The 14,821-nt window shown below is 44.5% G+C and overlaps 1 protein-coding gene across 1 annotated transcript in view; it reads left to right on the top strand.

The window, feature by feature from the left end:
• AFAP1L1 (actin filament associated protein 1 like 1) overlaps positions 1-14,821 on the top strand; it is a 73,252-nt gene that overhangs the window by 34,980 nt on the left and 23,451 nt on the right. The window contains exons 2-4 of the mRNA XM_083718995.1: positions 9,475-9,603; positions 12,414-12,497; positions 13,523-13,620. Of these exons, the coding sequence (XP_083575121.1) occupies positions 9,475-9,603; positions 12,414-12,497; positions 13,523-13,620 (311 nt within the window). The remainder of the gene's footprint in view (positions 1-9,474; positions 9,604-12,413; positions 12,498-13,522; positions 13,621-14,821) is intronic.

Raw genomic sequence — 14,821 nt, 5'->3', positions numbered from 1 at the left:
AAAAGACCAGGCAACTTGCTTAGAAGCATGAGGTATGGGACAAGGTGAATGGCTGAACCGTTGTTCAGTTTGTTGGTATGTACAGCTGTCATTTCAGTTGCCAAGTCAGGAGGAAGCTCTGCTCACATTACAGTCCAGAGAACCACTGTAAATCCTCTTTTTATATATACAGTATATTCCATCCAACTTCCTCTGAATATAGGGCCAGAGTGGTGGCCCTATGTTGAGGGTGAGTCAGCTAAATCACAGCCCGCCATTATAAACGAGAAATCGGCCTCAAGTTTCTGAACTTCCATGGGTGCTGGCTGCAACGAGAACTTCTTTGACGTTTCCGCACACTCTGGCACTCGTCACAGTGTCCCGTTGCACCAGAAATTTAGTCATGTGGCCACATGACCCAGAAAGTTGTCTGTGGACAAACGCCGGCTCCCTCAGTCTGAAGCAAGATGAGCGCCACACCCCATAATCACCTTTGACTGGACTTAACCGTCCAGGGGTCCTTTACCTTTCTTTAGCCCAGAAATGGAAGACACTACTGGACTTAAATTTCTCATTGCAATAAAATAATATGTGGACTCTAAACTATTGCAGAGAAAATAATTCACAATTAACACATTTTTAAAGGTAAGGAAGACCTTGAACATTTCTGCACCATCTTGTGGGATTTAATTCCTTATGTGTCAAATTTGGATATACAAAACACTCTTTCCCCCATCAAATTGTGAAATTTGGCTTTCATTATGTGCTTTTCTTTTCTTTTTCTACACTATCTGCTCTCTATTTATTTGAAAAATACGACACCTGTATTGCACCTGTGTTTTGCAACTTTGATTATTTATTGTTCGTTTGTATTTTTTATTTTATGTTAATGAAGAATAACAAAAAAAATTATCTTCGGCAGAAAAAGGATTTGGTGGGTGGAGGAGGGAGTTCAGTAGGTTTTGTGGGTTGATTTTTGAAGGAAAATTTCTGTGCTTGTACTGCCTTTTGGGGGAAAATTTGTTGTTTAGGTCAGGTGGAACACATAGTAAGTGACATGACCTATGAACTGTTTAAAATGATTGTTCGTTTTTATGAACAGGATATTTTTGCAGCCAGTGTTAGGGAATGTGCCCAACACATGCTCATTGTGAACCTGTTCTGAGAATGCTGAGCAAAAGCAACACACAGAGAGTGGAGTGTTGTGAAGTGACATTTTGTGGCACTGTAAGGGGGCAGAAAATAAATTAGGAAGGGGGGAGAGAAGTTGACAGAGGCATAAAAGTTTATCTTATTCCATTTATATCCCTATTTTCTTCTGTGGATCTCAAGGGTAAAGAGGGATTTTCTCCCTCCTTATTTTATCCTCACAACTACCATGTGAGGCAGATTAGACTGAGAGGCGGTGACTGGCCCATGATCACCCAGTGAGCTTCATGGCTGAGTGACTGTTTGAGAGGGTTGCCACATGACCCAGTTGGGTGTGTTTAAGTATCTGGCATTTACAGAAGCAAATCACTCTGCTCCCAACTGCCATCCAGCTGCCGTATGGTGGTGAACACATTCATATTGCCTAAATAAAACGTCTGTTAAGGGTGAGGCTGCAATTTATTAGCATTTCGGAGCTTCAGTAAACATGGAAAGCCCTCAAAAGCATTATTTTTTGTGTTAATTGATATAATGTATATGAAGGTCTTTGAACATTCTAAAGGCAGAATAGGTGCTAAATATTGCTGCATTTAAAGCGCATAATTTCTAACCCAGATCAAGGTTGAATAGTATATGTTGGTGGTTACTTGCAAGAACTCGGTTGGAAGATGAAAAAGATTAATAAATGATGTCAGCCTTTATTGTGGGTTTATAGTATATGTATTGAATAAACCTTTGTTCTTATGGACCTTTCTGAAGGGACCATGCATGTGTATGTGCAGGTTGTTGCAATGTACAGCTTGTGGGCTATGTTCAGTGCTGATCTCATGCACTGATGGTACTGCTTGGCAATGAGAGCTTATAGCCATGCACATTAGGTGCTCTTTTTCTGTTAACCCTGCACCCTGGCCAGCCAGATTCTGGTGTTCTCCGCTCATACCCCTTTCCTTCTCCCCACCTGCTTCGCATTCCAGGATTCCTGAAACCCAGTGTTGGTGACACTAGGTGAAACCCCACACTGGAGCTGCCCAGATCCCTTTGCTTTGTATCCACCTAAGCTGAAAATCTCATATTTAGATTGGCCCCGCCGAGGGAGGAGGAAACAGAAGGCTTGTGAAGATAAAAGCGCATCAGCGGAGGTGGCAGGAAAAGGCTTATGATGCTTGCATCCTGAACATGCTGTGAACTGGGATTAGGAACCTGTTCCCAGCAACGGGAGACCTAGAATTTGTGGATACAAATTGTGAGCTGGGGGACAAGACGAAAGCTGAGGGGTACCTGGATATATATAGTGGTACCTCTAGTTACGAACTTAATTTGTTCTGGAGGTCCATTCTTAACCTGAAAGTGTTCTTAACTAGAGGCGTGCTTTCGCTCTTGCTGCTGCTGCGCCGACCAGCAAACGATTTTCGTTCTCATCCTGGGGCAAAGTTCTCAACTCAAGGTAACTCTTCCAGGTTAGTGGAGTTTGTAACCTGAGGTGTTTATAACTCGAGGTACCACTGTACTTGGTTTTCATATGAGTATCCACTATTGAAGTATGGTGCTTTGTCCTTTAAAAAACACATACAGAGAGAAAGAGCTACCAGTACTATACATGGTAGAATCCCATGCTCAAAGGGAGCACATGACAATGTGGACTATGTGGACAGGGCCACTCATGCGGGAAAGGTCATTCAGACGTGCATATGAAGCCAGTGGGGGGTTAGATATAGCCTAGCATAGAGGTAGGGGGGTGGGAATACTGAGTAATAATAAATAATTCCCTTTTAGCATGTAGGGTGGAATCCAACATAGTGCTATGGTGAACATTCCATCAGCACAGGATTTCTCTTTGCTCAATGGAACAGTCTCCTTCTGTCCTCCCCTCCCCCGTGTGCCCCCTAAATCTGTTCCAGGGGCACTCCTATTCCTCTGTAGCACCTTTGGGGAGGGCGCAGGGTGAGGAGGGGGAACAGTCCCATTGTGGAAGCAGAAATTGTTGCACTGACAGAACTCCTTAATAGAATACCACCCCTAGCATTTAGTAGTTTGTGACCCAAAATTCCATCAAGGCTTTCTGTTTTAGACGTTGCTCAGGAATGAGATGGGAAAGGCTCTTGGCTATTTGGTATTACACAAAAATATGTGCTAAAATAATGAAGATGGGGGCAGACCGAAAGAGAGGGAGGCATGTGCATTGTCCTTGAACAAAATGAGTCCACCTGTTTCATAGGGGTTGCTGTTCCCCCAAATGTGTTCCAGGGTCTGTTTTTATCTCCCAAGACAGTCCACACTCTGGGAAAAACAAGTGGGCTCCATTATGAAAAGGCCTGTGTTGTGCCCTCCTTGAGGATAATGGAAAGCTATGCAGCACAACATGAGTGAATAGTTTTGCAGGGTGTGGGTTCACTTGCCGCTCACAAGACATATATTCACAAGAGGACTGAAGTTCTTTTGTTTTTCTGATGTTTGTATGGAAATGTGCACGGTGTGTCTGAACAACCCACCTTACTCGCCATCCCCATCAGTCAGCACTTTGGAATTCACCTTGCGGCCAATGCTGCTGAGAGCTTGCTCCCTGTGGCAAGAATTTGCCTTATAAAAACCTGGAGCGTTGCGGGGAAGCTACCTGAGTTAGATTGTGACTCACAGCAAAGCTTCTGTGGCTCATGCTTGTTACTGATGCAGAATCTCTGCCTGCTAACTACTGTATAGCGCTGAAATGAAGGACCTCTTCCTCAGCAGATGGCTGCCAGAGTATGGAGTCAACCTCTGTTCAGCTTCCAGCTGCAAGCTGACTGGCCACATACCCATTGCAAACAGAAAAAAGAAAAAAAGGAAATAAACAAAATCCATCATCCAAAAATGAGGACAAAGGAGGACTCTGATTTGCACAAAAATTGCATTTGCTAACTTATTTCTATAGATGCAAGTGTAGAAATAAATTACTATAACTTAAATAGAACTACAATACATTTCTCCATTGAGGGGAAGGCGGTGACTCATTTGGCTGCTCAGTCAGCTGGCCAGCTGCTAACTATTGATGGCCAACTTCATGGCCCCTGATCTCCCTACTTATAGTTCTTTGTCTTCCAATTGAACTTCAACAAAGGAATTCAATTAGAGGACTGCCATCTGTGCTACTTATCAAATTCTCACTTTGCACATAGGAGCAGTGGTGCATTGCTTAGACCTGAATGACTGGATATCTGGGTAAGGCCAAGGCTTTACACAACAAGCAAACTTTCCTCATGAAACTGGCTTCTGTAATTGCAAAGTGCCCTCAAGTATAAAAAGGGGGCTTGTGTATCCAAACAGTTTTTGGGATGTGCCGGGGAGTTCTGTGGCAACTGCTTATCCCTGACTTGTGGCCACAGTGTATCCCAGAGTGTTTGGAGATGCTCTCCATCCCATAATACATACTAACCCTGTCCCCCTCCCCCCATGGTAGAACAATGGCTTCTGTTGTCCCCTGGGACACTCAGTAGGCCCTTGGTTGCAATTAGGACCACATCACATCCTCTTTATGGCAAATGCATGTTATAAATTATGAATCTTGGCTTACAGGAAGCCTTGGGGCTGTGCACTTCCAGTATCCTCCTAATGACACTGAAGAAGGGGATAAAGATAGATTAACAGGATATATCATCCAACTCCAAAGGGTTTGCTCTGTGCTTTGTGGGCCTGGAGGTTGGAAGATTTTAGAGAAACCTGAGTGAGTGATCTTGCCTAATGCCTTGATGCAGTTCTCTCTTGTTCTTCTCTTTAACTAAATCCAAGCACCTGCTAGCCATCAGGAATTAAAACCAAGCGTTTGACTCCTGTGCTGGATAGAAATAAAGGCTCGATAGAGTGTTCCAGGAATGAGGAATGAATTATTAGAAGAAAGTGTAATGCTCCCACTTCCACTAGCCTAAATCAAGCTCTTCTAAGTCCCATTAAACTCCACCCATGTTAAACATGTTTGTGGCTCTCCCATGTTGAAATCACTCTTTTTGACTGAGTGATGCCCCAATTTTGTAACAATTCTTGCTTCATAAAATGCGTGTTGCAATCCCATAAGGTCTTCTTTACCTTTTTGTAAAAAATAATAAAAATGAGGACATATGTCTGTCTTCTTCCTCTGGCAGTCAGCAAACAGTTGCCTGCTTGTGGACCTCTGGTGTGGAATAGTGTGTGATGCTTGAGCCTTAAGGCTGCATCAGCCCACCTGTTCTAAGAATACTGAGTGTAATTGCCTTAATGCCTTGGACAACAAGAACCAAAGAGAGCAGAATTAGGGAAATGAGGCATCTCTTAGGGCCTGTCCACACTTAATAATAATAATAATAATAATAATAAATTTTATTTATATCCCGCCCTCCCCAGCCGAAGCCGGGCTCAGGGCGGCTAACAGCTTGTGCTGTGCCTAGAATGCGCTTTTCCACTTGCCCTGCTCCTTTCCAAGGGAAAACCCACTCTTTAGCAATAGATTGGAGCAAATGGCAATTGCTTTTCCTCCGACTGAGCACTAAAGACCGGTTTTCCTAGGGGAGAAGCAGCGGGACAAGAAAAAGTGTGGATAAGCCCTGGATGAAGATGTCTGTGAGAGGATCTTTTTTAAAGGTTTGATTTAAACAGAGAAGGGTCGGCATGACCACAGCCATGGATTGCAAAATTGCTTTTTAAATTAAAATGGCAAAAAAGGCTTATCAAGATTAGCATTTATTTTCTGCATTCAGAAAATAACAATGGGATGGAATGTGCAAGCTGGGAGTGTGTGAGAAGAACATGCATAAATGCAGGCCAGTGTTGTAAGATTCTCCCTTTTGAATAATATGACAAGTGTCTCTGAAACCAGTACTGTATCCCTGAAAAATTATACTACCTCTCCCAACTCTGGCATTTCTTCTCTTCTGGACTCATTTTGCTGCGTACTTGTCTTCAGTGAGTTTGCTAGCAATCTATTTAGCTAATTTGTGAAGCGTTTGGTATAAAAAGCATCTGGACAGTGCATGGTGCTGTTCAAATAATCTCAAAGAAACAGATGAGTATCTTGCTGCCGAGCTATTCAAATATTCAGAAGTAGAGGGCCTCATAATGCATCAAGAGTTCATTAGGCAATGAGCCAGCTGCTTAGTAGATTGCATTGCAGTAGATAATATATGTAATACCATCCGTCTGAATAGTGTTGGGGATGTGAGGAGACAAAAGCCACTGAGAAGAGCGCCCTGTTGGCATGAGAGATTGTGCTCTGGAGGAATTACCGTATTTTTCGCCCTATAGGGCGCACCGGCCCATAGGACACACCTCGTTTTTTGGGGGGGAAATGAATAAAAAAAATTATTTCCCCCCCAGCCCGAGCTTCCCCCGACCCCAGCCCCCAGAACAGGCTGCTATCCGCAAGCCTTGCGAGCCTGCAGCAACTCCCGTCGGGCTTGCAAGGCTTGCGGACACCTGCGCGAAGCACGGGGCGCCCTCCGGAGGGTGCCCCGTGCTTCGGGCTGCAGGCTGCTGCCCACAAGCCTGGAAAGCCTGCAGGAACTCCCGCTGGGCTTGCAAGGCTTGCGGATAGCTTCCTGAAGCCTGCATTCGCCCCATAGGACGCACACACATTTCCCCTTCATTTTTGGAGGGGGAAAAGTGCGTCCTATAGGGCGAAAAATACGGTACCCAGCTCCTTCCTCAGTAGCTTCTTCCCTGGGGTAGTGATGCAGTGCAGTGATAAACAGACTTAGCTATGAATCAGGAACCCCCAGGTTTGAATCTCTGCTCTGCTCTGTACTCACAAGCAAGCAACTTGATCAGCTTACTTCCTCACCCCACCCTTCTGCAACAAGGGGAATAATAACTTACCTTTCAGGGTTCTTGTAAGGATTACAAATAGATGGTGCAAATGGAAGGGTTTTGGTGCTATCCAAATGTCTATTACTACCATCATTTTTATCATCTGCTTGCATTCCATGCAGCATTTGGAGCCTTGAGGAGTCACATATAGGAACCTGCAATGGAAAGGACAACCCACAATCCTGTTATTACTCAGTCAATGTTCAGCATCCTGGGAATCTCTGTTTTGTTTTTATGTTTAAGTTTTTGGCCCTTTGGAATTGCAAAGTTAGGCTTGAGATGCCAAAATTTCCACTGACAAGGGCTTTAGTGGCCTGCAACCCCTCGATTCTTTGACTGGCAGAAGCAAATAGTCTGCTTCATTGGTACATTTTATGCAAGCCATTGGTTTTCTTGAGTCAGGCAGAATACACTATATACAAAGCCCTCCTTTTCATAGCAGTTGCTGTCTGTATTGCAGATGGTGACCGTTTTCTCTTTTGGAATGTTATTGCCTGAATTCACCAGCAGCCTTTCCAAACAAGCTGATTTCCCATCAAAGGGCTGACTTTTAAAAGTGGAAAGGTATTTCTTAACTATGATGGGAGAGATGCACTTTATACCACTTTCTGAGGATGAGGCGACTTCTCTTAAACAACACCCTCGTGTGCAGCTGGGTGTCAAGTTAAAACAAGCTGAGCTGTTTAAGAAATTTAATTGTAGCCTCGTTTTATTCTTTGTCTGAAACTGCTTCCCTCCCCCACTGCTGCAAAACATTTATAAAACGGTGCTGTTTAATTTTGGGTTAACTATGTTGTGTGCTGTAGTTTGCATGTTGTTCCCACGGGATGTTCAGAAGAGCAAGTGAGCCCTGGCTGAGTGCATAGTCAGTCATCATTGAGCCAGGGAACATTATTTGGAAGAGCCTTTTAAAAGGAACGTGATAGTTAAAGGATGCAAGTTGTCAGAGCAGTGAAGAGGGCAGCACAAGAGAATGTGCCACTGCATGGAGCTTGGCAGTCTTGCAGAATTATCTTCGGGAGATTGCTTTCCCCCATCCTACGTTCAGGGGCTGGCTCTTGAGATTGGAGCATGTAAATGTGATCCTCGAGGAGAGCTAGTTTGTACAAAGCATGCAAAAACAGTGCTCTCAGGCTGTGGTGGCTGCTCTGATGAGGGAGTGACCCTTCCATGAAAATAGGGAGACCTGAGGCACCTCTTCATATGCACCTACCTTGAGGTGATAGCCCCATAATTCATCAGAATGAAATTATATCCCTGCCTCACCAAATGGAAGCTTCTTGTGTTGAGATTAAAGTGAGCGTTTACCTCTTTAAAGCTCCCTCCACCAGCAAAGCAAATATCTTGACGTTGGGAGGTGTTTTGCCCCTAGCATTCCACATCCCAAGCAGAATCATTACTACATTAATAGTACTAATGGTAGTAACAGTACTAGTACTTGTGGTCACCTAACATAGGCCAGACTTATGCTAATATTGAGTGGAGGACCTGTGAAAACCAGAGGGTTGGGGATCTCTATCAGACCAGTCTTTTGAAACATTTAACTGCTGTGTGTGCTCAGTTGCTTTCTTTTTTTAAAAAAGTCCATCTCTGATCTTGTACCCCCTGCCCACCATTGTTTATATTTGATATAAGATCCTTTTCTGGAGATAGTATCCATATTTTGATATGAGCTGAGTAAGGCCGCAGTGGCTGCACCTCATGCTCTGTTCATCCAGCAACCCAGGTCCCTCTTCGCTGCCTGACAAAGGGCAAAATCAGAATAAGGTTGACTGAAGCAAATGGAATAAGAGAAAGAGAATGAGAGAACGCCCTGTGGAAAAGGAGTAGGAAGTGCTTTGGTTGTAGTGTGCTAAAGGGTATAGACAGGCACCTTCGCCAGGTGAGGAGCCCATGAGGAACTGACAATTCTTTTCCCAAGTACAGTATCATGGAATTTGTCGCTTCTCCCTCTCCCTGCTCACCTTGGTACACTTGATTCGGCCCATCTTTTATATTCCATATGGTGCTGATGGAAACAGCAGGAATGTAACTTGGAGTTTGCCAACCCTTTGGAGCCAGTAGGCACCTTTGGAATTTTGAGAGCGTGCTGCGGTTACTAGTCACAAAATGGTAGCATATAACACAAAATGACTGCCACGTCTAAGGGAGCAGAAAAAGAAACAGGAACACAACATCATGTGTGTGTGCTCCCTGTCAGACCACCGTCAATGGAAAATGAACTTCTACACTACTGCACTCACTTACAGAAAGAAGCTTTTTGCCACTGCTCCTCTGTTCACAACAGAAGGGAGGGAGGGTTGTCCAATCCTGGCATCTAATGAATTGTGGGCATGTTTAAGGAGCCATGTTCAGTGTGGGAGAAGGCAGTGAAAACAGGAAGAGCAAACTGCCTCTTGTGCTTGGTGGATTTTTTAATGGATAATTACTGAGATCTTTTCCGGGTGCCCTAGGTGGAACGTGTGGGCACTCTGGGGCCCATGGGTGCTGAGCTGGTGATCCCTATCCTAATTCGATTCTCTCCTTTTCTGCCCACAGTTTTGGATCAGCTCCTCCCTGAGCTCAACGTACTGCTCAAGCTCTTGGACCATGAATACTTGAGCTCTACCACAATGGAGAAGAAAACAGCCGTCTCAAATATCTTGCAGAAGCTGCAGCCCCCTGCAGGTCAGAAAGCCCTTGCTGCCATCTCTCACCCCTGCCCATCAGGCTGACCCCTTTTCTCCCTTTATTTGTTCTTTGTGTGATTCCTCAGGCTGAGGCAACCTTAAGGTACATTACACATCTCCGCCTGCTGCATTGTGGCACGTCCCTGGCTCCTGACATGCCTGCACATGCTTTTGTTTGTGCAGGGCTCCTCTCTTTCAGTGTGAGGGAATGACAAGGGTGGACCTCAAAAATTGTCCCAGTTGATTTGACTCCAGTAGCGACAGCCACAAGTTGTATAGCTAGCAAGGCCTGTTTCTTGCCCTTTTTTTAAAAAAAATGTCCCTGCCGTCAGGATCTGAAGGGCTTCTAAAGAGGCAAAAAAGTTAAGTTAAGGCTGTGTCATCTCGTACTTATTCATGAAAAATGACCTGAAGACTTTCTCTTAGCATGGAAGGAGATGCTGGTTTAGGGGCAATTAAGATCTTCCCCAGCTGCTACTGGACAGCAGTTGCAATAAATACAAAACGAAAGAGCATGTGTGTGTTTTTCCTCATGAAGTAAATGGCAGCTTTGGAGGAATGAGCAGTCTACCTCCAGGGAATCAGCATTGGGATGGGGCAGGTGTAGATTAAACCCTATTCCCCCAGGGCCACAGTTTTGATCCAAATTGCCTCTGCCCACATCAATGAGTAGTTTTTATGGTTTGTTTTAAAAAATAATAGTAACAGCCTTTTCATTGATCTCCCACAGCTCATTTGGTTTGGCCTTATAAAGTGAGCTGACGATGTGCCATATGTAGATTCTGCATTTTCACAGGTGGAACCCACATGCCATTGTGCCTCCTTTATATAAACCTGGAGTGGGGATTCTCTGGTCCTCTGGATGTTGTTGGGCTATCACTCCCATCTTCCCTGACCATTGGCCAGTTGGGCTGGGGCTGATGCAAGTTGGAGTCGTGTGATACCTGGAGCGCCACAGGTTCCCCACACCTGATATAAACAAGCAAAGAGAGAAAGAGAAACTACACCCCCCCCATCTTCAAACTAAAGCAGTTTTTCTTTTTTCTGCACTTTACCCTTGTTTCATGCTTCCTGCACCTGCTGTCCTCCACAGCAGCTCCTGGGTCACCCGCGTCACATCTGCTGTGTGTCCCATAGTCATTCTTCATAACGCTGCTGTACTTTGTCCTTTTATTGGTAGAGGTACATGACTCCCTCTGGTGGAGCGTTCCATTGAGAAGGAGTCCTCCAGCTGACCTTGAGGAGCAGAGAAAAATAGGCATTAAACAATAGCTGGCAAGAGCTGAGCATTGTGTTCTTTGATTTATTTGCACCCTATGGATTCACCCAAACTTTCTCAATATTTGTGATAGCTCACTGTGCAGGGCAGGTGAAATGGCAGGCTTCTGAAGATTTAAATGTCCCCACCTTGCCTTTTACTGTTCCTTATCTTCTAAGGCAGCTGTAGCACATTTACATTTAAGGAAGCCACTGAATAAATTCCACCCCCAGGAGATGGGGTGGGGGTACCTAACAAGTGCCACATGGAGTGGGTGTATGTATGTCATTTCAGCAGGCACCTGTAGCTCTTAAGCCTGCAGGCAATGTGAATAGTGATATTTGGCTACGCTGTAGCTGGACAGGAATTGCCCTGTGTTTCCTGTGGAAATGTGTGTTTCCAGTAGCCTTCCTGCTGGCTGATTTCTGCTGAGAGATGAGATTTCCATGGGAAGAGCCAAAGGCTTATATTCTCTCCTTGGGAAGCCTCTCGATTATCCCCTCTGCAAGACCCAGAACACAATGATTCTGTGGGGTAGTCAGCTCTGAAAGAAGAGGAGGACTTCTCCATTTTGCTTTGCCCCTCTCGGACAACAGTTATTTCCTCTTTTGTTTCTGAATCTTCATGTGCGGGTGGGAAATAATCGCCACCCCTCTTCTCTCTCTCTCTCTCTCTATATATATATATAAGCACTACCAATTTAAGTTGGCTAAAGTTCAGGATGTTAATAGCTGCTTTGAGAGGGAGCCAATCACTTTCATTGAGCTTGGAAAAGAAGTGCAAAATTAATGTGGCACGAGATAGTGCTACAGAGCGTGTAAGATATGATTGGTAAATTCAGTCAAAAAAACCTCTATTTTTTGTTCTGGTAAATTTGGCGTTGAACTAAGGCTGGTTACATACAAAAGCATATCTTAAGAACATTTTTCTCCTCAAAGAATTCTAGGCACAGTAGTCTGTTAAGGGTTGCTGACAATTGTAGCTCTGTGAGGGGTAAACTATAGTGCCCAGAATTCTTTGAGGGAAAGAATGTGCTTTAAAGGTATAGGATGAATGCAGCCCAAAACTACTTTTTTTTGTGTGTGTGTGAGTCAGACCCAGCTTAACAGGAAGGGGTTGAGAACCTGCATTTCTGCATCATTGGCATTTCGCCTCTTGGTTTTCAAACTGTTCTGGAGTAACTTGGCGTTCCTTGGAAGCTTACTGGGCTTCCTCCATGAGAAGATCTCTACTGGGATGAGAGCTTTCCTGGAAGGTTTCAATCTTGCTGCTTCTGGTTGTCTCCCTAAAAAAGGTGCAGCTGTAAAAGAATGTTGATATGTGCAAAGATCTTTCCAGTTTCATGCAGATCAGCGGTGAGACCCAATAGGCACCTTGCATGAACCGAATGTGCCTTAGAACACTTCTTAGAATCCTCTGTGACATGCAAAAATTCCATGCCAGACATGCTGATCTAGGAAGGATTCCTCGAAGCAAGAGGTCCCACTGGTTTAGCTCATGGTCTGATGCAATCATTCCTGTTGATGGCAATATCCTTTCTGACTTTGCAGGGAAGGAAATGAGCTACATGTACGTGAATACAGCGACCTTGCATAATGGCACAAGCTTTGTGGAGTCACTCTTTGAAGGGTTTGGTATGTACAGTGAACTGCTCCAACCTAATGCTGCTTGCCCAGAGCTTCCCTGCCTTTTATGCCTGTTTGGCCCACAGCTGTCTGGATTAGCTGGTTACAAGTCCAAGCCCGGCACAACAAGTCTGTGGCCCTTGGCAGTGTCCTGTTCTTTGCATGATTCCCTAAACTCAAGGTGCTTCCCTCCATCTTTCCTCCTAACAATCCTTGCAGGAGAAATCCATGAAGAACAGAGAAGGACCCATGAGTAAAAAGCTAATCCTTTGCAGTTGAAGGGGCCCTACCATCCCTCTCTGGTTATCAGCTGTTCTTGAATTCAAAGATACCTGTGATTCAATATCACCCTAGTATTCAGCAACCTGGGGGCTTGTGCAGACATATTTTGCAACATGTCTATTAAGAAGATATCTGTGAAAAATTCACAAAATATATTAATAAGTGGTTGGCATTAAATCCATCCTTACATTTAACATGCACTTAAAAGGGGGGGGGGATAGCAGCCATGGGGTGGGTGGGGTCATTAGCAGCAGGCAGGGAATAGTTTTAACTCTTCATAAAATCAATCACTCATTGGAAGCTAATAATTCCAATGGAAGGAAATCCTCCATTGGCAGCTAGTTTTAACTCAGTAGGTCTTATCCATTCTAGGAGCCTCAAATTATAATTCCCCAAAATGCCTAGCTAGACAGAGCATCAGGGTAAAAGGGTCAACTGCACAATTGTATAAACCTCATCCCAGAATGTGGCTGTTCTTCCTGACTTACACTTTCTCCTTGACCTTGTCCCCTCTTTGGGTCCGTCCCCAAACCTTCTAATTTTCCCCATACCCCATAGTGGTTCAGGAGCAAGGGGATAAACAATTCCACTGCCCTGTACCATTGTGGGCGCAGATGTTAGCATCTGTAATTCCTTTGGGCAGTGGGAGGGAGGGAGGGATGTCCATAGGGGCTCTGTAATGCAACACAGAGATTGCATGTGAGGTTTGATGGCGGCATTGCTCAGTGACTGTCTTCCAACCTTCCTACCAGACTGCAACCTAGGCAATCTTCAGGACATGCAAGAGGATGATGGGGAGGTGAAAGAAGGCATTAACTTGGAACTTTCAAGGAGCCAGCCTGCTAAAACGGTAAGTCCTTGCAACCCTCAGTTTTCCACTGCTGAACCTAGGAAGCTGCCTCATACAGAGTCAGACCATTTGTCCATCTTGTTCAATATATCTGTGGCCCTAACAGGCTGAAGTTCTCCAGGGTTTTAGGTCAGGGAAACTTTTCCAGTCCTGCCTGTAGGTGCTGGAGAGTGAATTTGAAATATTTTGCATGCAAATCATATGCTCTACCGCTAACCTATTCCACTTTCGGTTCTAATGATACTGTGACTGGTTATGGCGGAGCACTTGATATCTGGAGGGGAACTACAAAGAACACCTTGCTAAGGTTCTGCAAAATACAGCTTACCATGGAGGAAAGCTGTGTTGACATTCATTTCAGTTTTCCTAATGTTGTTTCCAGTGCTGCGGTTAGCAGGAACAGATCAGTAAGGAAGGGAGACTTACATTTTTGTGCCATCTTCTCCTCCCATATGCATTCCAGGGATAAAAGTCCTAGCTGTGCATTTGATCTTTGCCCATCCCCTTTCAGAAATGCACCTGATCTACATTGAGACCTGGGTGCAGTTACTGGAGGACACAAGGTGAGGCTGGAGACCAACAAGAAGTTTTCTTCTTGTTGTTTTTCTGGAGAGCTGAAGGCATTCTGAAAGAGGCATTGCTACTTGTGGTATGTTCCCTCATCCCACTCTTGCCTCCGAGGAACAGATTTGTCAGCATCTTGTATTGTTTTAAACAAACCTGTTTGGCCAGAAGCAATAGTGGGACAAAAGAAGTGTGTCTGTGCAACAACTGCACGATGAGGAGGGCAGCCTCTGTCAAACCACTTCTAACTTTTTTAAAAAAGAGAATTGTCTGTCTCCAGTCTAAGAAGAAGGCTTGGTGGCAATTTGCCATGTCTGGGAGAGAGGAGGTGGCGGAGAAAGAACAGAAGTTGCCCATCCGTTGTCCGAATGGGAGTGGTTCTCTGAAAGCAAGCCATGCATAGGGTTGTTTCCAACAAAGTGCTCCTCGGAGTAAACCCATTGAAATCAATGGGTTTAGTCATGTCTAGTAATTTCAGTGGACCTATTACAATTTTGGCTAATATTGGATACAATCCATAATTATATTCCTGTGCTCCCAGTTCAGTGCTCTTAAGTCAGGAATAGGCAGAAGGTAGCACCAGAAACACCTGGTGATTTTTAAATTTTACTTGTTTATTAAATTTGTATACCTCCCT

The sequence above is a fragment of the Podarcis gaigeae genome (genome assembly GCF_964106915.1).
Source record: "Podarcis gaigeae genome assembly, chromosome: 2".
Classification (NCBI taxonomy): Eukaryota; Metazoa; Chordata; class Lepidosauria; order Squamata; family Lacertidae; genus Podarcis; species Podarcis gaigeae.
This window is presented reverse-complemented; position numbering and strand designations above follow the sequence as displayed.